General features: G+C 54.8%; 1 protein-coding gene across 3 annotated transcripts in view; it reads left to right on the top strand.

Moving 5' to 3' along the window:
* The window catches only part of Cxxc5 (CXXC finger protein 5), a 57,977-nt gene extending 37,146 nt beyond the window's left edge, over nucleotides 1-20,831 (top strand). For all 3 annotated transcript variants that reach the window (XM_058584289.1, XM_046460251.2, XM_046460250.2), the window contains exons 2-3: nucleotides 17,333-18,424; nucleotides 19,780-20,831. In XM_058584289.1, coding sequence (XP_058440272.1) covers nucleotides 17,492-18,424; nucleotides 19,780-19,824 — 978 coding nt within the window. In that variant the 5' untranslated portion in view covers nucleotides 17,333-17,491 and the 3' untranslated portion in view covers nucleotides 19,825-20,831. The remainder of the gene's footprint in view (nucleotides 1-17,332; nucleotides 18,425-19,779) is intronic.
* Nucleotides 20,832-22,639: the final 1,808 nt, after the last annotated feature.

The following is a 22,639-nucleotide window of genomic DNA, read 5'->3' as shown; positions in this document are numbered from 1 at the left end:
TGGGGTCTGTGAGAAATGGGGGGGGGGGTGTGCCAGGGATTGGGAAAGGAACAACAGCCCCTGATCCAGTGAACTGTGTCCCAGGAGTCTGTCCTCCCTGCTTACTCCACTTGGGGGTTTTCTCTGTCCCCTTGGTTCCCAGGGCCCCAATTATCTAGTGCCCCTCACCCCCACCTTTCAACCATCACCCTGAGACTTAGAATACATCCCTGTTTCTTAGTCTGTAGCCTTGCAAATTGGTGTGGTGCTGCCCCGAATAGGAGGAGATCCTGGGCTGCTGGGCTGGAGAGATACCCTCAGTGCGTCTCTAAGCCTTTGTCCCACCACTGAGGCTGGGACATGTTTTCCTTGGCCTGGACAAAACTGAAGGCAGGCCTATTTTCCATATACTGGAAACTAAGAGAGTATTGAGTCTAATGGAATGGTTTCATGATTGTTAAGGGCTTTGGACACTGTTTCCTAATACCCAGACTGCAGATCATTCTGGGCCCAGGAAAACTTCCACCTTCTGGCTTTAGAGGTCTCCTCCCTAAGGGCCTGGACAGTGGTCAAGGAGAGAAGAGAACCCAGGCATCCAAAGGAAAACAAGACTGGATGCCATCCTGAGCCCTGGACCCTGAATTAGACAGGCCTGGGTGCCTGGCTTGGTTACTTCCTGCTGTGTAATTATAACCAGCCTGCCAACCTTTCTGACCTCACTTTTGTCACCTATAAAATAGATATAAACCTCATCTGTCTTAAAGCTGTAGGACCTAAAATAAATGGTGAGGATTAGGGGTGTAGCTCGGTGGTAGAGTGCATGCTTAGTATTTGTGAGGTCCTAGGTTCAATCCCCATCACCACAGAAACAACAAAAGTAGATGATAGGGTATATTCTCATCAGTACTTACTTTGTCACACCTTCCAGGGAGTCCAACACCCTGTGCCTGAAATTTTTCTTGGCTTACTTAGAATATCTTAGCTTTCTCTAAGACTGTTGTCTGATAGGAATGCTGCATGTGCTTGATTGAATGAGGAGGCTAAGCTGGGTGGGCATGGGTTGGGCCCAGGATAGAGGAGCCTATCTCTTGGATAAATTCCTGGAGGCTTCACAATATGGGAGAAAAGGGAAAGAGCCAACCTTAGTTCCAAGGCTTTTTCTGTTCTCTAACCTGGCACACACAACAAGGCCACAACAAGTTGGACTTGAGCAGAAACTTCCAGGTTGCAAATGGGGCCTTAGCAGAATGTGAGGGGCTTGGCACCTGCCCATGTGGCAGGGCTGTTGGGACTGGAAGATCTAAGAAGTGCCAACTAGAGCAGGCATGGGTTGGGGGCTGGGGAGGTAGGAGGAAAGGGCCGCAGGAGGTATAGGTGGGTTCTTCCTGTGGCCAGAAGAGGAAGTACAGGTACAGATCTGGCCAGCTGGTATTACTCTCCTTATACGTAACCGTCAGACCCTACCATATGCTCATCAGCTCCCCATGGGCCTGCAGGGTAGAGGGCTGGGGGGTCCTTGGAATTGGGGCTGGGGAAATAGTCATGAGGGGATTGGCTTTGAGCTTAAATCCGAGCAGTGGCAGAACTGGGGCTACCACCTAGGTCATCTAATGTTCCAGGCCTGAGCTGTCCTTGACACTCATGCTGGCAGATGATGACAATAAAAAATAACACAGCTATCGTATGTTGAGAACCTACTGCATGCTGACCCAAAACCAAGAGTTTCGCATGTATCTTCTCCAGGGCTTTGATGGGTTAGGGCTGACATCTGCATTTCACCGCACAAGACATGAGTTCAGCAAAGTTCAGCAACTTGTCTGCAGTCACCTAGGCTGAAGACTGCAGAGCAAGGAAAGGAACCCTGACTCTTGGAGTCCAGATGGACCCTTCCATGGCTTTAGCCTGTGCCTATGAGAAGAGGGGCTCCCCACCATGCGTGATCACACATGCTGAGTCATATTCATAGTTGGGCCAGCCCTTTTCCCTCCCCCGTTTTAACTGTCCTAGGACTCTCTGCTGTCTACTGGAGGCACTCCCCAAGTTGAACCCAAGGGCTTTGGGACTGCTGGGGCCTTTAGTCCTTGGAAGGGTGAGCCCCTTTGGCTATGGCTTCAGCATGGGAAATGTCTCACTTGGGGGCTGAGGGTAGGGAATGTCCCTGAGAGCAGCTTGTTGCCCCTTGAGGTTGCAAGGATCTGCAAACAAGTTCTGGGAAACTCCATTGCTAGGCTTAGGAGAGCCACCGAGGGGTTTGCTCAGGGTCACACACCTCCCCCATCCCCACCTTGCTGGGGGCTCCTTGCTTTTCTTTGGGAAAGCCTGCAGGCAATTGTTGAGAAAGTTCCCTTCAGTGTATACTTCCTCTTCAGTACACAGGAGCAGCCTGTGGATCCCCTCCACCCCCAAATCTTGTTGCTTAGCCAAAAATCGCCAGCTCCATGTGGCCCTGGGGGACTCACTAAAGGTCCCCAAGCCAGGTTGACTTTGCTGGAGGTTACTCCTCACCTCAGTCAGATCACTTCCCCTTTTTGGTCTCAGTCTCTTCATCTGTGAAATGACTGCGTCCACCCTACACATGCTCAGAGGCAGGGGTAAGTTCATTTCCCACTCACAAACCCATGACTGGCATTCACTCCTCAGGTGCCCCCAGGTCCTGAGCTTCTACTGTGGCACAGGAATATGGGAGCAGGGTGGACACTAGAGTTGGGCAACCTGCATTTCAGGCTCACCTTCATTGTCTACAACTTGGGTGTGACCTCAGCCAGTCACTGCCACACTCAGTCTGAGCCTCAGCATCCTCATCTGTGAAATGGTGCCAACCTCTTTGGACTTCTCTGAGGGTGGAGCAAGATGGTGAGGACAGAGCACCTAGCTAGACTCCATGAGAGTGACAGTGGGGCCCCTCCCCCACCCAGTCCTCCAGCTTCCTGTCCCTCCAGCCTTGGTCTTGAGAATTCTGGGAAGGAGACGGTGCCAGTCTGCTGGCTCAGCCGACTTGGCCACTGACCTTCAGAGCACCCAGGCTGTCAAGGCCGCCTGACTGCCTGCTGGGCGGGCAGGGGGGAGCGCCAGCCAGCTCTTCTCCTGAAGCTGCCCGCCCCTGCTCCCCCTCTCCTCTCCCTCTCTGCGCCTGTGTGTGAGCTAATTAATCTCAGCCCCTTTGGGAAATTAGAACGCCGCAGCCACGGCCTCCTCAGCCTCGCAATGCATGTACTGCTACTGGGCCATGCCAAAATCCGTTGTGGTTTAGGGGCACTGGGGTGGAGGATGGGGGCAGCAGGATGAGCTGGGCAGGCCACAGGTCTCTGAGTCCCTCGCCTTCTGGCTCACTGGCTGAGGGCTCTGGCCTCTTGGCCCCCTCCCCATAAGGAAGCCAAGTAAACATACTGCCACAGTGAAACCAAATCCCCAGTGGCCTCTCTAACCTGGTCCCAGGACTAGCTTGGACACCCCTCATTCCATGTTCTACCTCATGTGGGGTCCTCTTGCCTGCCCAGCTTGGGCTGATGGAGACATGTAATTATGGAATTTTGCTTGGGAAATTAATTTGAAAAAAGTTAATTAATTGGTGGTTCCGGAGGTGGCGGGCTCCACGCCCGGCTGGTCTTGTTGACGTCAGTGCTGACCCACAGGAGACATGTGGCTTCCTGGGCAGGCTGGGGAGGGGGACCCCAGTGACCCAGCTGGGCAGCCCTGAGACAGGTAGATGGACAGTGAGGAGCAAAGAGCAGACCAGTGTCCTGGCCCAGAGTGGGCACACAGACAGGGTTTATTGACTAGACTCACTGAAGGTGAATCTCAGCCACTTGTTTGTGTGTCCGGCGAGCCATTGTCAGCTTCCACTGTACGTGGATCACAGTGTCTCAAGTACCCCGAGCCAACATAGACCAATGAATGTTTTGTCCATTTTTTTCAAACTTCTTTTCTCAAGAAAAACCGCTAAGCCTATTCTTAAAGCTTTTTGCAAAGGGCTGGAAGGACACTACCGTGCCCATTGTGCAAATGCCCAGGTTGTTGTACCTGTCCTCTAGCAGCATCAGGTAGGAGGGGCATGAAGCTTAGTCTTCTTCCCAAAGGATGAACACCCCAGCTCTTTGGAACCCATAAGCAGCCCCCTTCAAAGAGTGGGTGATAGAGCCCTTAAAATTGACTGTTCCCTAAGGAGGGGATCATGGAACATAGCCAGCCCCCTCCAATCCATCACCCCAGCAGTATTTATTTTGTATCCTTCTCCTCCCACTGCCCTCCCCCACCAACATATTTGTTGTCCTTTGTGTATACAGGTAGGGGCTTCCCACACCCAATTCTCAGCAACACCCAGCTGGGATGAGACTGGAGGCAACATACCTCAAGGGTCTTGGGGTACATGTGGACCCCCACTTCCTCTGGACTCCCCACAGGACCACTGACCACAAGCTTCAGCTGAACTAAGTCCCTATTTCTGGAGGAGTGTGGGCAGACTTTCTCCAGGTAGGGGAAGGGCTGGGACAGGTCAGGGTCCTAAATCCCTAGGAGGCCACCAAGGTGAGAAACAAGGGGTTCTCCAGATTGTTGGTCTGGGTTCCCCAAGCTGTGTGACCTTGGGCAGTTCCTTTCATTGAGGCTTATTTCTTCATCTAAGAAGTAGGGGTGATCACATAGCCATTCAGAAGCCATGGTGGGGTACAGGGAGGCATAACCACTTGAAGTGTTTGGCCCTGGCACCAGGCTTTTTCACTGCGTGGTGGAGGTGGGCTGGGTGGGAGAGAAGGGAGCCAACCATGTGGGACCGAGCTGTAAATGGGGCCTGAGAGGCCAGTGGGTTTGGGAGGGGAACTCAATGAATGCGTGGGGTTGGGACCAAGGAACTGAAGAATCTGAGAGGAGGTGATGTTTGCGAAGCAGCCAAGAACAAACAACTAGCAGGCCTGGGTGGAGGGTGTCAGTTATCCAGCATCTACCCTCAGGGGAAAAAAGTACCCTTTATGGGCAGGCAGATCTGGGAACTTCATATCTCACATCTGTCTGGTGTGTCCATAGTTCTGGGTTTCTTCAAGGCCTGACCCCAATTTTTGTGGCCATACCCACACCCTGACCATCCTGTGTGGGCCGAGTATGGGGTAATAGGGAACTTCCTTTGCCCACTTCGCCTCCTCCAAGAAGCTCTCCCTTCTATGTCCCCATCCTTCCCCATCCCGTTAGCCCCCTGGCTGAATATTCAAGGTTCTCTGCATAAATTGTTAAATTCTTCTGTGTATGTCCCTGAGGTGAGTTCCATGAAATTTCTTCTCTGTCTCGGTGCCCAGCGCAGGGTTAGCACTGGACAGACCCATTGGTCATAGGACTTCTGTGTGTTTCCATCTTTTTTTTTTTTTTTTTTTAATTTTTCATTGTTAGTTGTTCAAAAGTGTGTTTCCATCTTACATATGGGTCACATGAAGACATTGTTCAGCCAAGGTCATGCAGCCTATTTGAGGGGCAGAGCTAAGTTGGCTTAGGTGGTTGTAGGACCACTTGGTGCCCTCTGGGGCCTTCCCTGAAGAAATAATTACCATTCCTAGATTTCCTGGGGGCCCTGGCCCACCTGACAGGCTATGTTCCTAATACCAGACTTTCATCCTTGTCCATGACCTTGGGGAGTGAGGGATTCTGACATCAGGCAGGGGTCAAAGGGCAGAACTTGGGCTGGGGTTGTGGCTCAGTGATAGGGTGCTCTCCCTGCTCACCTAGCACAGGTGAGGCACAGGGTTTGATGCTCAGCATCACATAAAAATAAAGGTAATTGTGTCCATCACAACTAAAAAATATTTTTTTAAGGCAGGGTTTGGGGGGACCTTAAATCTTTCTGAGCCTGAGTTTCTTCATCTGTAAAACAGGGATTTAAGTACCTCTTCCTTTAGTGCTGGGAGGTGGGGGTCTGAAGAGATAATGCCTATGTTGTTCTTAGCTGGTGCCTGGACCTAGCAAAAGCTCTGAGTGTTTGCCACCGTTATTATTACTTCTGACGTTGTTATTTTGTTGTCATTGCATTATTGTTCATGTTCCCAGGGCCCAGCAGCTGTGGTAGCTGGGCCTGGACACAGCTCTTGGTCTGCAGAGAAGTTGCAGTGCCTAATTAGCTGTAAAAACGCCTGGGTTTTTATTTTTGCGGCAGGGTCCCACCTGCCCAAGGCTTCCCCAGTCCCTCTCATCCACTGGGCTGGAGCCATGCCCCTCCCCAACCAGGTAGGGGGGCTGGCCCCAGGCGAAATCCTCCCCAAATTTCCCCTGCCACTCCCTCCGCCTCCCAGACCTCCGGGGCCATGAATCATTTATGAGGCAAAAATGAAACCAATTAAGGACAAACTTTGAAAGCCTCTAATTGCTGCGCCTGGTGGCACCGGAGAGTGAGGGGAGGCAGGCCTGCGCGCTGCGGAATCTCCTTGGCCCAGGCCTTCCCAGGCCGCCTGCCCCGCCGCGTCTCGGGGCGCCACAGTCTCCCGGCTCCCGCCGCCTCCCGGCCGGCCGCGGACGTGCCTGTGCGGCTCGGCCGCCGCGTCTGCCGCCCGGCGCCCGCCGGGTCCCAGGCCGACTAATTAGGCCCAGCTCCCTCCCCGCGCCGCCCGCTGCCCGCTCCAGGCCCGAGGTGATGGCTGCTGTTCCTGCCCTTCTGGGGCCTGTGCCCCAGAGCTGGCCGCCTTTCTCGGGCAGGAGCCAGCTCTGCTTGCCTGGCTTAACCCAGATGAGCCCAGGACGCCCTGTGTCTGAACTGGAGCCTGGGATCCAGCACACCCCCACGGTGGAGCACAGCTCCTGAGGTGCTGGGGTGCACGGTCCCCTTCAGAGTCAGGGAGAGATGCTTATCAGCAGCCAGAGCAGAAGGGGCTGCGGGTGGCTGATGAGAAGGAAGCTGGGCCACAGGGGAAGGGTAGTGCTGAGCTCTTGGGTATTGCATTGGTTCATGGCATCCACTGCCTGCTCAGCTTCGCCTCAATCAGTGACCTTATTCAGATTCCTTAGTCTCAGTTTCCCCATTTGTAAACTATCAAGACCCACCAGTTTCCTCCTGGATTTGGGACTTGGGGAGCTGGGCTTTATATGTCACCCCAACCTCTTTCCTCTCCTCTCTGGAGGTGCTGAGGTGTGGAGGTCAGAATCTGGACCCAACAGGGCCTGCCTCCCTGCTGTGAGCCCTGGATACCAATGACAGCCTGCTAGCTATATGGGGGGCCAGGCAGGTCCTGGACATTCAGGCCCGTTGTTTGCTGAAACAGAATTTCCGTGCTAGTGTTTTTCCATAATTATATTAGCAGGTGGGATTTTTCCTCGGGGAAGCAGTTGAGGGGGAGCACCATGGCTGTGTCCCCGCCCGCTCCAAGCGTGAGCTCACACTCGGCTCTGCCCGCCTGCCTTCCGTAATGATTTTTTAATTATGCAGCCAGTGCTCGGAATTGCTAATCCACCTCCAGCCCAGCATCCCTTCCTGCAGCTCACACCCTGGCCCCTTGCTGTCATCCCCAGAGTGGCGTGCCCAGCCCTGTGCCTGTTACCCAGTGTGGACACGTCTACCACAGTGGGAGAGAGGTTGGCTAGGAAGGGTGGTAGGGTACCTCTCCTCCATCTGCAAATGACAGGACTTGGGGGCTGTTATGGCTCTCTTTGTCCTCCCCCCACCCCTAGCACAAGTGTGGTTTGCACCCTCCAGGACAGCTATAGCTCTGGAAGGGGGTGGGGTAGTGATCACTGACCACCCCTGAGTGATGTGTCCACACCCACTTTAGGAACATTAGCCTGTCCCTCTAGTTCTGTGTGACCCCAAGGACAGATGCACACAGCACAATCTTTGTCTCTGTCACATCCACACTCACACTTTGCTTCCCTTCTCCACACGTACTTGGCAGCACAGCAAAGCTACACAAGCACAATGACAAGCTCTGTGGGTTTCTCGCACACACAGCCACACCTGAGGGCTAGGGCACCCTCGGGAGACCTCATTCCCGCCTCACTATTGCCTCCAGACCCTCTCTCTCCCTCTCCACCTGGCTTCTGGGAGGCACACTGAGGTCTCCTTGCTCACGCCTGGTAGGGAGCTGCCAGTGGCTGGCCTGCCTGAGCCTCCATCGACCCTGGCCTAGGGGAGGTGGGGGGGTCTGCTGTACAGTGGCGGCGGGTGGCGGCGGGTGGCGGCAGCTCCTCTCCAGGCGCCCAGCTGTGGCATCTGTCAAGGTCAGATAGCGACTCCGGAACCAGCCGGCTCGGCCCCATGGCCCCTCTCGCCTCATTATTTTTGTGTTCCGGGGCTGCAGCGACACCTCCCTCCCTCCCTCCCTCCCTCCCCCCCCCCTTCTTGCTGCCTCCCCCATGCCTCTACAGGGACGGCCTGCGGTCTGGGGGCTTTGTTTTCCAGTTTTTTTTTTTTTTTTCCTGTGCTCAGGCCAGAGCTGTTGGACCTTGAACAGCAGACAAGACAGGTGCCTCCCTCATGGCCCAGACAGGTTCTCTGCTAGTAGAACCATGGGTTTCTCACAGGGACAGACTGAACCTGGGTAGAGCCCAGCCCCCACCACAGCACAGGTGCACCTGTGGGCAGCTTCCTGTTTCCATAGGGGCCCTAGCAGCTGACACTAGTTCCTGTCCTTACCATCCTCATCCCAGTCAGGCTGCAGCCTCACATCCGTCCCAGTGCCCCTGACAGCTCAGTGTGCACACACTGGTGTTCCCGTGGTGCAGGCAGGTTGATCTGCACAGACATCCTCCTGCCATGTAAACTGATCTACTTGTACACCACACAATTCTGCACACATTCACAGGTGTGAACAGCACACACCTCTACCTTACACACAGGGAGGTCACACAGACACCTCCACCTGTGCTGGCATATAAAACTTGTGAGAACAGCAGTGTACTCCAGTCCACCAAGGGTGACATCTGAAACTACACATGCACCTGGGCACAGCCACAGTCCACCAAACACATACATAGCATGCAGTTGTCTGGCATATCTTCCAGTACACGTTTAAATATACTCATTCTGGGCATGGTGGCACATACCTGGAATCCCAGCGGCTCAGGAGGCTGAGGCAGGAGGATCATGAGTTCCAAGCCAGCCTCAGCAACTTAGCAAGACCCTAACCAACTCAGAGAGACCCTGTCTCTAAATAAAATATAAAAAAGGGCTCAGTGGTTAAGCCCTATGGTACCGGTTCAATCCCTAGTGCCAAATAAATACAGACAGACAGACACACCATACACTCATACACACATACGTAGTGCTGCTTCTCACAACACACACTCTGCCCCTGTGCCCTTGTTTCTTATGCAGTTATATACTCAAGAGACTTTTATCTCCTGAAATTTGGGACATGAACTTGAGGACTCTGCTTGATGTGCCTCTGTGTCCTGAAAGTGGGAAATGGTGGCGGGACAGATGTACATCCCCCCTGCACCTGGCCAGTCTCTTCATGTACACTGCTCTGACCCAAGAGCAGTGGGATGGAGGGGTGGGTCCAACTGGGTCATGATGGGTTTGGTGGCTGCCATCAGGTTCAGGGGGATGACTGCTTGGGTTCTATCACCCCCGATTAAGATATGTGAATGTTGGGGAAATAGGATGTGGGCAGACCCCAGGTCCCCAAGGTCTCTGGGCAGCCCTGTCCATCCACTCACTTCCTCCTCCAGCTGTGGACTGCTGTGACTGCCCCCAAGAGGGGGAGGTAGCTGGAGGCTTAGTGGTGGCTGGGCCCCCACCCCCCAGGAAACTCAAAACCCTGGGCCAGCCGCTGGTGGCGGGTTGGGGCAGGCACAAAGAGGGCCTCTGTGCAGCCGGCTGGGCTGCCCACAGGATTCTGGGGGAGGCAGCAGGAGCCGGTTTCCGTCCCGTTCTGCTTCCTGCGGAGGCCGCCGGAATGCCCGGAGCTCTGGCCCAGCCTGGCCTGTCCGGCCCACCCAGAGCCCCTTCCCCTGTCTTCCTGGGCCTTGAGGCACAGCTGAGGACTTTGCCGCAACAGTGCCCTAAGGTGATTTGCCCAAAGCCTGAGAACCACCCCGAAGACCCATGGGGAACTTCGGGGCAACCCCAGGCTGAGAGCTGAACTGGGCCTCATATTCCAGCTGACATCCCTCTCACCATTTTCCTTGGAGTCCTTGGAGAGCCAGGCCCTGGAATAACACAGACCTGGGTTTAAGTCCTGGCTCTGCCACCTACTGACCTCGTGACCTTAAGTAACTTTATCTCCCTAAGCCTCAGTTGCCTCATCTATAAAATGAGGATGATGACGGTCAAATAAAGGGAAATAGAGAGAATCCATTGGTAAAATGCATAGGACCTGGCAGAGAGTGAGTGCTCATTCTTAGCGGACCTGCCATTGTCATGTCCTTTGGAGAAGCACGCACTTGCCCCAGTAAGCTATGCATCATCTGGGGCTCATTCTAAACCATGTGACTTGCTCAAAACCCTTCTCTTCAGGTCTGCCTCCCTACCTGCAAGTCATATCATTGATTCAGGCCTTCTGAGACTCAGAGGGTAGATGGGGAGTCACTATTTGGAATCTTTCCCCCCGCCCGCCCCGTATCTCTCTCCTTCCCCATGGGACCCTGTGGGGTCATGATTCCTGCAGTTTGGGCTGAGGAGCAAGAACCATTCTACCAGGTTTGGTGACGCAAGTCTGTAATCCCAGTGGCTTGGGAGGCTGAGGCAGGAGGATGGTGAGTTCAAAGCCAACCTCGGCAACAGCAAGGAGCTAAGCAACTCAGTGAGACCCTGTCTCTAATAAAACACAAAATAGGGCTAGGGATGTGGCTCAGTGGTTGAGTGCCCCTGAGTTCAATTCCCCTTTATCCCCACCCCCACCCCCTGCCCAGGAAAGAACCATTCTTCATATTTTTCAGATGGGAAAGGGCAGGGCCACAAACCCACACCTCTCCAGTTCCTACCCACTCCTGTTGAAAGGTGCCACCCACCCTGCAGACAAACATACACCTCACACAGGAACTCCAAAGGACAGAGCACTCCCCAAGATCCAGGGGTCACCAGTAGGCAGGGTAGCATTTTATGTACATCACAACTGCTCATCAAATTTCCTGCTCTAAACAGGGCAGTCCATTTCTTCCTTCAGAGGGTGGGTGTGAGGTAAAGCATACATGATGTCTGGCACAGAGGAAGGAGTGTGTTAGTTGTGACCCTTGTGGTCCTATGTGACATGAGGAAACAGGATTCAAAGGCTGTATGCCAAAGTCACAAAATAAGGAAAGACTTGCCTGATCCTTTAAAGCCTTCAGAATCCGGCCTGAAGGAGGTGTTAGTTGAGGAGGGTTCTGTCTTTCAGAGGCATCCTAGGCTCCTCATCGTCCCACTCCCTAGAACCCAGGTCAAGAGCACACCTGCTCCCTGGGGCTTTAGGGTGCTACTCCATGAATGGGCTGAGCCTTTCCGCCCACTGTTTTGGGGAGCTCTAGAAGAGGAACAGAGGCCCACATGCCTCTGCGGTTTTTCTGGAAACTTGTGTCTCAGCCTGTTTCAGGCTAAGAAAGGGGTGGCACCTGCCGTAGGAGAAGGGGTTTAAGAGGAAGGCCAGATGTCAGGGTAGAGTCCAGGAAGTGCGACCACAGTGCCCTTTCTGTCCTTGACGGTTGGTCTTGGGGTTATAGTATCAGCTGGGGCTGTGTTTCTGTCTCCAAGATCACTGTCACAGGGTGTTTCTCCTGGACTTGAGTGGGGCTTTTTCCCCTCTGGAAACTCCCCAGGCTGAATCATGGAGATCAGAGACAGAGCGCGCGCGCACACACACACGCACACACCATTGCTCAGCTTAGTTCACCCATCGTAGCCTGTGGCCTGCGCTTCCTGCCACCACAGGTCTGCATGCCATCTGTCTGTCCATCTCGCCTTGGAGACCAAGGAGACCACTTCACCAAAGTGGGTGGAGGGCTGTGGTGGGGCTCTCAGCAACTGTAGAAATTGACTTGTGCCAGGGCATGTGGGTTTGCAGAGCCCACCTACTATCATCCAGGTGGCCAGTGCCTTGGGGTCCCCAAATGCAGTCTCCTCCAGAAAGCCTTTCATCTGCAGGCAGGAAAGACCTGGAAGACTGGTACAGCTAGCAAGGAATCAAGGAGGGTAGGTGTCTTGGACAAACCCTGTACTTGAAAAGGGTGACTATTGCACAGTAAAAAATGTACTCAAAATCTTATATATAAGGGTGTATCGAATTACACCCTTAAAAATGGGCAGATTTTATAGTATGTAAGCTATATTTCAATAAAGCTGTTTTTAAAAATCATGCCCTTGGTCTCAAGGCCCTGTTCAGTTGGGACCCATTCAAGCTCCTGGCCACACCTCACACCTGCCTCCCTGCTTCTTAGTGATGCTTTCAGGTGGCATCCTCTCTGGAAACCTCTGTGGCAGCCCCTTCCTCCAGGAAGGCCTCCTGCCCTGCTCTGTCCCATTCCAGCTCTTGCTTCCCACTGGCTCATGTGGCCACCAGTCCAACTCCCGTGCACTCCTGGGGGCAAGACCAGAGTCTGAGTCCTTTTGTCCCTCAAGTATCACAGGGCAAGGGCTGCCACTGGAACAGGTAGGTGGTAGAGGGTCTGTGTGCAGCCAAGCATCTGGAACATCCACCTGTGTACATGTATGTCTGGGCACACAGTGCCATCCCATCCCATCTCAGGATATGATCTCCTCCCCCGCGCTGCCCAGCCTGTAGGGTTCAGAACCCAGCCCTACAGGAGTGAAGGGAAGCTCTTCTGGGGCTGAGGGTGGAGCGAGGGTACCACCACTACCTCCAGTGACCTCATTGCCTGCTGGCATTATGATGTCGCTGGTCTAGCATTCTGAATTCCTGCCTGTGCATCTCCAAGCCCCCAGGTGGGGGCACTCCCCTGGGGTCTGTGACAGCTCACCCCTGACCACAGAGAGGTGACAGGCATGGTAACAGTTCTGGGGTGGGGGGGTGTTGGGTAACTGGGTCACCTTGCCCTGGGCCATTCTTGTTAATTGCCCAAATAGAACAAAGGCAGTCACAAAGCAGGGTGACTAATACTTGGGCTCCAGGCTCAAGCTCTGCCCCTACTGGGCACCAGCTCTTTGACCTTGGGCAGACTGCTTGAACTTCAGTGAGCCTTAGTTTTCTCATCTCTGAAATTGGTTAATAGTTCTCTCCTTGGGTTCCGTTAACATGTGAAGCATAAGAACACTGGGACACAGTAGGTCCTCAATAAATGCAAGCTGATAGGATTAGTTAAGGGAACCGGAGTGCCAACTTTGGTTGACACTGGATCCAGGAGTAGAGGGTCTGTGCCTTCTAGGGTAGAGGCAGGGAGTGGTCCCCTGTAGCAGGGTGACCCTATTCGGACTTTCTCTTCCCAGTGTAGCCACAAAAGGTGTTGGCCCTGTGGCCAAGAACTTACTGCCCTCTATCCTCCTCTCTCCTTCTCTTCTCCCCAAGCCTGGTGGGTCTCAGCTGGTCTCCTTCTGCAGACTTGTCCAACTGCTTCTCTTGGTCCTTGTGCCCCTGGAGTCTAGGACTCTCAGGGCTGTGGATCTCTCAGACGCTGAAGACCTGAGCCCAGACTAGGTACCTTGGGTCCCTAGATCTCTCTGAGCCCCATCACCCCAGTTTCTGGTCCCCTGTCTGCCCTTTGTCCTCTAACTTTGACCCTTGCCCCCTCCTCACCAGGTCCCTTGTTCTCAAACCTACCTCTGTCTCTCCATTCTCTATCCCTACCACCTGTCTCTGTTCTTCTGCCGCTATGTCCTCCTGTGTCCCCATCTCTCCATGATTTGTTCCCCTGCCCCCTAGGCTCTGTCCCCGCCCGTCAGCCCCTGGTCCCAGCTCTCGCCCGCCCGGCTCCTGCATGGACAAAGGGGTCCTTTGTGGGCTGACCGCGGCTGGCGGGGCGGCGGGGCGCTGGCTCCGCATTGCTGATGAAACGGAGCCCTTTGTTGTCCCTCCTCAGGCGCAGTATTTCTTTTTGGGGGCTGGATGCGTTCCTGGCAGGGCCGATGATGGATGCGCCCGCCGCCGCCCGCCTGCCCGCCAGCTTTCCCTCCCGCTCATTCCCGCTCCGCTTCAACGCAGCCCCAGCTCCTCCCCTGCTTGCCTGGGCACTGCCAGGCCCTTACTGGCCTGGGAGAGGTTGCTGTGTGCCCTGTAGTAGAAGGCTGGGTCCTAGGAGAATGTCGCTTCCATGTCCTCCCCTTCTGTGAGTAGGGCAGACGGGGTCTGTGATCAGGGGTCCACTGGGACCAGGGCATCAGCTTTTCCCAAGGTCTGAAGGAGATAAGCAGGTTCAGGGGCAAATTTGGAACAAGCGTAAGGAAGAGGCCATGAAAACTAAATGCAGTTGTCTGCCCTTTCTGGGGTTTTGAGGACAATTAACCCCCTGGGGCCAGTCCCCCTTGTGTATCCTCCCCTACCTTCAGCTTCTGGAGCTAGCTGACACACCAATGTTCTTTCTGCAGCACCTGTTTAGTAACATCACATTCTCTGTCCCAAGCTCATGATCATGTTCCAGGAACTGGGGAGCTAAGGCCAGGTGGTCCCTGAGGAAGGACAGTAGAGGGTCAGAGAAATTCTAAGAGGGGGCCAGCAATGAACAGAACAGAAGGTTTGTACCCACCAAGAGAGACTCAGGATGGAGACAAAAGCAGGGCCTCAGCCAGAGCGCCAGCCCTGAACCAACGCGGGCCGCGGGCCGGCTGTTGAAGGGAGCTGACTTCTAATTGACCTGCCCGCCCCGCATGCAGAGCCAGATTCTGGAGCTGTGAGGAGGGAGGGAGCCAACGAGCAGAGCAAGAGCAGCGTTAATGCAGCTATTGATTTCTGCCACCAGCCAGCAGGCCACAGAAGTGGGGGACGCACGCAGGGGCCGGGGTGCAGAGTGCTCCCCGCCCTACCTCTATAGCGTGAAGACCCTGCCTTCTCCTGCCTTTTCCCTTCTGCTGTATCTGGAGCTGCTGGGGTGTGGTCCAGGGCATGTTGGCCTTTCAGATGAGCAGGAGCTAGGAGAGGTGACTCGGTGGTGACCACCCTCATCTCCACTAGCCCTGGTCCACTACCCCTAACCAGGGTCTCTGATGCCACCAGTCTTTGAGCTGAAAAATTGATCCTTGGACATAATGTCCTTTTGCTCTCACTACATTTCTGACCTCTGACCCCTTAGCCCCTCCAGGACACTGCCAGGCCCTCCTGGGTCTGTCTTGGACTCTGCCAGCTTGCCTGGCTCTTCCTCCTCAGGCATCTGCCTTCACTAGGGAGGAGTCTTGGTGGGCTCATGTCGCTGGGGAGGGCCAAGGAACTTGCGGCTCTTGACGCCAGCGTGCGTTGCCTCACTGTGGAGCTTTTTCCTTGACCATGTTCGCCCCTCTTTGTGGTCACTTGTTGGCAGTCTTGGGGCAGGCTCTGCCTGCTCAGGGTCTCCATTTCCCCCTCTATAATGCCAAGGACTAGATGATCTTCTGGGACAGGCTGAGTGTCGGGGGCAGCTGGACTGGGGGATGATAGGGTTGTCTGGGGACAAAGATCCAATGTGTTCCCTCCTTCAAGCCCAGGACAGGACTGGGTTTACCAGATGTGTGCCTCCCCCCTGAGCCACCAGCTGCTGGGCCCTGTCCTCCCACCCCTCTTCTGACAGGTGCTAACTTAGAAGCAGGCAGAGAAGGGACACTAGAGAGCCAGAACTGATGAGGAAACTGCCACCCTGCTCCATGTGGGCCAGTTCCTTCCAGCTGTGGAGGCTGGCTGCTCAGATGCCTTAGCCTTGAAGCCCGCGTACAGAGGCCTTCTCTTGGGAAGGGGCACCCGTGGAAGCGGCTGAAGGACACGCTTTTACGTGGCTCCACTTCTCTAGGGTCACAGCTGCCCTTGGTTCCTGCCTGCCCCAGCCAGGGGCCCCTCCTGCCTGCAGTCCACCCCTGGGTTCTCATGTGGACCTCACCCAGGCCAGACTCTTGACAGATCTTGTGAGGCCTCTGCCCCTACCATATCTGGGAGCCAGGCCAGAGCACAGCAGAGGCCCAAGTAGACATGAGAGTAGAGTCTGAGATGATAATGACTGTGGTTTGGGAGTTGAGGAAGAAGTATATGCATAGGCATGTTGACCCCCTCTCAGGGGAAGGCTTGTCCTCTGGTCCAGTGCTGCCTGCTCTCTAGTAGGAAGTTAGATGTTCCTTGAAATAAGGATTCTAAACCTGGCCTGTGTCCTCCCACCAACTTAGGAGGCTGAGGCAGGAGGATTGCAAGTTCAAGGCCAATCTTAGCACCTTAGCAAGACCCTTAACAACTTTGTAAGACCCTGTCTTGAATGAAAATAAAAAGTGGCCAGGTACAGTGGCTCATGCCTATAGTCCCAGCAGCTTAGGAGACTGAGGCAGGAGGACAACAAGTTCAAAACCAATCTCAGCAATTTACCAAGACCCTGTCTCAAAATTTTTAAAAAAAATAGAAAAGGGCTGGGGATATGGCTCAGTGGTTAAGCACCCTTGTGGTTTAATCCCTGTTACCTAAAAATAAAAAAGTGCTGAGGATGTAGCTCAGTGTAGAACACTCGTGATTTCACACGCGTGCGCCACACACGAAGGAAGGAAAGAAAAGGAAGGTTTCTATACTCTGTTGGCAGACTCTGGGGACTCTGGTTTATACATAGCAACCAGGTTCCTTTTCCTCTAGTACTTGTCAGAGCCTTGAAATAGCAGATGTATATTAGAAATCTCCAAACGAAAATCCAGGAGCAGCTTCCCAGACTTTTTGGTATATACCTTTAAGCACTCCTCTCCCTAGGAAGGTCCAGGGAAGGAAGGTTAGAAAGTAGAAGTGACCCTAATCCTAAGCACTCCTCTCCCTAGGAAGGTCCAGGGAAGGAAGTTTAGAAAGTAGAAGTGACCCTAATCCTCCAAGGTTAATAAGTATCTCCAGTTCTTTTCCACCCCAGCAAGGAAGGAGTGCCTGTCTCTGTCAGGTGTTCTAGAACAAAGCAGGACAAATCCATGTCTTGGAGCTGTGGTCTGAGCCTGCACTGTGCCACCTGAGACCCATGTGTCCATGGGCTAGTAATTATTATTATTTTTTTTTCCTTTTTCAGCGCTAGGGATGGAGCCCAGGGTCCCATGCATGCTAGGCAAACACTCTGCCATTGAGCCCCATCCATAGCCTGGGCTAGTAATACTCTTAGACCTTGTTTTCCACATCTGTAAAATAGAGGATTACCAGCCACTACTTTGCAGGGTTCTTCTGAGTCTTAACTGAAGTAGTACAAATAAAAAATTCCTTAACCAAGGTGGGCTTGGCACTTAATAAATGCCTCATCAGTCTGGTGGTTGTTACTGTGGTGATGGTGGGGAAGTTGAAGGAGGAGGGATTTGTTGCTATTCTCACCCTATATCCTCTTGTCCCTACAGAGTAAAGACTCTTCTACGGGGACACCTGACCATGTGCCGGCCCTGAGAAGCAAGGCCCACCAGGCACCTCCTTTGTGGGCAGCAGGGCCAAACACTTGCCTGTGAACCCCAGCAGTTGGCAGCCTCCCTCTGCAGCAGGGTCCGGGCCTGGGCCCCACCATGTCGAGCCTCAGCGGTGGCTCCCAAGAGGCCGGCGGCAGTAGTAGCAGCAGCAGCAGCAGCAGCAGTACCACCACCACCACCAGCAGCAGTGGCAGTGGCCCAAAGGCAGGAGCAACTGAAAAGGGTGCGGCAGTGGCAACTGCTGCGTCAGCCTCGGTGGCAGATGACACACCACCCCCAGAGCGTCGGAACAAGAGTGGCATCATCAGCGAACCCCTGAACAAGAGTCTGCGTCGTTCCCGCCCCCTCTCCCACTACTCTTCCTTTGGTGGCAGTGGTGGCAGTGGCAGCCTGATGGGCGGGGAGTCTGCTGACAAGGCAGCGGCGGCTGCGGCCGCGGCCTCCCTCTTGGCCAATGGTCACGACCTGGCGGCAGCCATGGCGGTGGACAAAAGCAACCCTACCTCAAAGCACAAAAGTGGTGCTGTGGCCAGCCTGCTGAGCAAGGCAGAGCGGGCCTCGGAGCTGGCAGCTGAGGGACAGCTGACGCTGCAGCAGTTCGCGCAGTCCACGGAGATGCTGAAGCGCGTGGTGCAGGAGCACCTACCACTGATGAGCGAGGCGGGCGCTGGCCTGCCCGACATGGAGGCCGTGGCGGGCGCCGAGGCCCTCAATGGCCAGTCCGACTTCCCCTACCTGGGCGCTTTCCCCATCAACCCGGGCCTCTTCATCATGACCCCCGCAGGTGTGTTCCTGGCCGAGAGCGCGCTGCACATGGCCGGCCTGGCCGAGTACCCCATGCAGGGAGAGCTAGCCTCTGCCATCAGCTCGGGCAAGAAGAAGCGGAAACGCTGCGGCATGTGTGCGCCCTGCCGGCGGCGCATCAACTGTGAGCAGTGCAGCAGTTGTAGGAACCGAAAGACTGGCCATCAGATTTGCAAATTCAGAAAATGTGAGGAACTCAAAAAGAAGCCTTCCGCTGCTCTGGAGGTAACGGCTCCTTAGAGGGAGGTGTGTGGGCTCTTGATCCGTCTGGCAGTCCAAACCCATCCCCCAGCCCCGGAGCCCAAATTTCCTACCTGGGCGAGTGTCTGGGGGAAGGCCCGGCCAGTCCTGGGGCCTGGGGGTCTGGCTTCAAGACACCAACCAGTTCACTGCCCTAAAAGTCAGAGCCACATCCTGAAACCTGAACAGGCTGTAGTTTGCAAGGCACTGGGATACCGATGCCCCACCTGGGCTCTGGGTCAAGGATTGACATTACCATATAGGTCCCGTTTCTCTGAGACATGTCCTACAGCATCCAGTCCGTGATCTGAGATTCTGGAACTGTCCCCTGTCCCATTTGAGGGATTCTGTCCCATGTACCCATAGAGCTCAGCCTTTCCCCCAAGGTCTCCCAGGGGTAGAGCAGCTCCAGTCTAGTCTGCCCTACGCTGAGGCCTGGAAGATTCCTGAATCTGTGCACCGAGTTCACGGATTTTGGGGCCTGGGCTGGGGTGGCCATGAGCCTGGATACAGTACAGGCAAGTCAGCAAGGGCCTGTCTACCATGGGGTGGGTTTAGAGAAGGCATAGAAGTTCCCATGCTGCTTTCTCTCCACTCTGTGGCAGGGCCTGTCTCTGTGCCCCCAGACGTGACAACCTAGCTGGAGTGCCAGGCCTGGGTACAAAGCATCTTTTCAGCTTGCTCTGTCCCCTGCCCCTGGCACCGCCCCTCTACCAGTGGGCTTGACGCAAATCTCCAGAATGGTTAGAAAACAACAATGGTATCCTGGCCATGGCCCCTGGCCACCCCCTCCAGCCCCAGACCTCATGGGTGTGTTTGCCTATGTGCAAACAAAGGCACCCACTTTCGTCCGGTGTAGAGAAGCACGCACACCTGCCTGGTCCTCATATCTCATTATAGACACAGCTGCTTGTTGACCACCAGTTACCCTCTTTCCCCACACCGTTCCACATGCACCGCACAGTCTAGCAGAGCGCGACAGACACCCCCTGTACATAGCCAGTGCACACGCTGATTTGACAGAAACATGGACACAGCCCCCAGATTTCGGCATGGCCACCGGGTGCTCGGTGCCTTTGGGCCAGGGGAAGGGGTTTTCCTGTGGAAAGAGGGTTCCTGGGCACAGTGGCTCGGGAGGCCTCAGGATGCTCTGGGCCCTCCAGCGGTCACAGCTCCTTCTCTGGCCTGGCCTGGCCAGGATAGCAGGAACTCTGCGGGGTGGCTGCCTTTACTCCAGGCCTACCCCTCCACCATGAGGCCGTCCACGGGGAGCATCTTGCGCTTGGCCCACCTGGACCCTGACTGAACTCTCTCCTTGTTTTTGTCTCCCGCCCCGCCAGAAGGTGATGCTTCCGACGGGAGCCGCCTTCCGGTGGTTTCAGTGACGGCGGCGGGAACCCAAAGCTGCCCTCTCCGTGCAATGTCACTGCTCGCGTGGTCTCCGGCAAGGGATTCGGGCGAAGACAAACGGATGCACCCGTCTTTAGAACCAAAAATATTCTCTCACAGATTTCATTCCTGTTTTTATATATATATTTTTTGTTGTCGTTTTAACATCTCCACGTCCCTAGTATAAAAAAGAAAAAAAAAAAGAAAAGAAAAAAATTTAACTGCTTTTTCGGAAGAACAACAGCAACAACAAAGAGGTAAAGACGAATCTATAAAGTACCGAGACTTCCTGGGCAAAGAATGGACAATCAGTCTCCTTCCTGTGTCGATGTCGATGTTGTCTGTGCAGGAGATGCCGTTTTTGTGTAGAGAATGTAAATTTTCTGTAACCTTTTGAAATCTAGTTACTAATAAGCACTACTGTAATTTAGCACAGTTTAACTCCACCCTCATTTAAACTTCCTTTGATTCTTTCCGATCATGAAATAGTGCATAGTTTGCCTGGAGAATCCACTCACGTTTATAAAGAGATTGTTGATGGCGCCGTGTAGAAGCCCCTTCTGTATCCATCCACGTGTGCAGAGCTGTCGGTGGGAGCTCGCTGCGGGGAGGGGGCACCGCCCCACCCCCAGGCCCAGGCCAGCCATGCTACACCCACTGTCCCTGACCGGGATCCCCCCACCCCAATCGTGATGATTTTGGAAAGATGAAAGTTCTGTCTGTTTATCCACTGAGATCTGGGGGGGCCTGTGTCTTGATATTTCCAATCCTGGCTACTTTCCCTTAGAGAAAATAAGTCCTTTTTTCAGCTTCGCTAATAGCAGCAGAAGAAAGGGCTTCTTTGCGTGGTCCCCTGCCGGTGGGGGTGGGTGCCCAGGGGGCCCCCTGCGGCCTGGGGCCCCCTGCCCATGGCCAGCTTCCTGCTGATGAACATGCTGTTTGTATTGTTTTAGGAAACCAGGCTGTTTTGTGAATAAAACGAATGCATGTTTGTGTCACTGAAGCACCACTGGCTTCTTGCTCTCTGGTTTTGGGGGGGGCTGGTTTGGGGCTTTCTGGGACCATCTTGAGGGGGGAGAAGGGTGGCCCAGGGATATTTAGAGTGAGGTCTCTTGGTAAGAGAGGCCTTCTGGATCCATCAAGGAGCAGCCTGGAGAAAGGACAGAAATGGCCTCCACTTGGAAAGGGCTTATACTGAAGCACCCCACCTGCCTGCTCACATCCCGGACCTCAGAACCTGGGCCGCCAGGATCCTCACTCACCTGAAGCCATGTTCTCTTTTCCCCTAGATTAATCAGGCCTCATGGTGCAAAGCAACCTGCAGTCTTGGGGAGGGGTCTGGGCTGCCTCTTGGGATCCCATTCCTTTCTTGTGCCATGGCAGGGATCTAGTACTTCCCCAGCCACTGTTCTGTTCCCCGGGAGACTGCTCCAGCCTGAGCCCCGGTTCACGGTGGCCAGGTTGTATCCAAGCACACAGAGACCCCCTCCCTCCATTCTTCAGGCCTAAGAGTTACTAGACTTGACTTCTGGGGAAGTCATCACACACAGCCACAGGGTCTAGGAAGCCACATGCTCTAGCCTGAACAGGAAGGAGTGGCAGTTGCATGCCCTTCTCTACATATCACAGAGGCCAGCCTGAAAGATATTTCCTATCCATCCACTGGGGAAAGCATTATTTTCACCCAGCTGCTTTTGAGCCTGGCAGAGATGGAGGCTAGACTTAAGGAAGGACTTCCTGACAATGTTAAAACCCTGCTTCAGGTGGGTGAGGGATTTCAGAACAAAGGAAGGGGCAACTTCTAAAGCTGAGTGGGTGGTGAGGGTGGGGGAAATGGGCTGTCTGCCATTGTTCTGGGAAGGAGAAAGCAGGGGGGTGGGGTGCTGACCCCCAACCTTTTCCCGGGTGTCACAGGCTCCCTTGGAGCACCAGGGGCTCAGCAGCCTGGCCTGGCACAGCGGGGGCAGGCGGGGGCGGGGAGGCAGCTTTCAACTGCATCTCTGCCTGGGAAAATTCCCTTTCATGTGGCTGCCTGTGATCTCTCCAGGCGGCTCTGCCTAAGGGGGGTGTCCAGCAGGGAGTAGGGGGAGGTGTTGGCAGCTGGGGGGCACCCTCACCCTTAGCACAGGCAGACTGCAGCACCTCCAGAATCTCAAGGGGGTGGGGAGGACCCCCAGGGCTGTGGGAGGGGGAGCCCGGCCAGCAGGGGGCACCGGGCTGGCTGGAGGCCCCGCCTGCCTCCACCAGGGCTGGCAGCACACTGGCTGCAGATGGCCTCGGCTGGCCCTCATTGGCACGCCTGCAGGTGTGGGGTGGATGGCTCTGGTGCCAGTCCCGATGGGGGGGTGCTGTGACTCAGCCGGCCTTGCTTTTAGTGTGCCAGCCCATGGCCCAGTTGAGTCGCATGGACCCACCTCCTAGCCCAGTCACCCAAAGTTCAAAGTCCCTCACCTCTCCCACCTCTTGCCTCCTGGGTCTGGAGGAAGCCAGGAGGAGGACATAGCTGTGAGGCTGAACATGTGATGAGGACTCATTTACCTCATCCGGGAAAGGGGACAATAATCATCTCTCCCACAGAAAGTGGCCTGAGGGGAAACTGAGATCACACAAACCACCGTCAGCACTCAGGCAATGGCAGCTGCTCTTACTACTTAAACCTCTCCAAAAACGTCTCCCACCTCTGCTTAGACTCTGCATCCTCCCTGCCGCCCTAGCCAGCCAGGCCGCCCACCTCCATGGTGTGGCCAGCTGAGGCCTTTCCTCCCCAGCCCCAGCCCCAGCCCCAGCCCGCTGAGCTCGCCTGGCTTCCTT

Source organism: Marmota monax, unplaced genomic scaffold (genome assembly GCF_021218885.2).
Source record: "Marmota monax isolate L192 unplaced genomic scaffold, Marmota_monax_Labrador192_F-V1.1 WCK01_AAM20220418_F8-fsc00006, whole genome shotgun sequence".
In the NCBI taxonomy this organism is placed as follows: domain Eukaryota; kingdom Metazoa; phylum Chordata; class Mammalia; order Rodentia; family Sciuridae; genus Marmota; species Marmota monax.
Note: the sequence above shows the minus strand (reverse complement) of the source record. Positions and strands in the feature narration are given on the sequence as shown.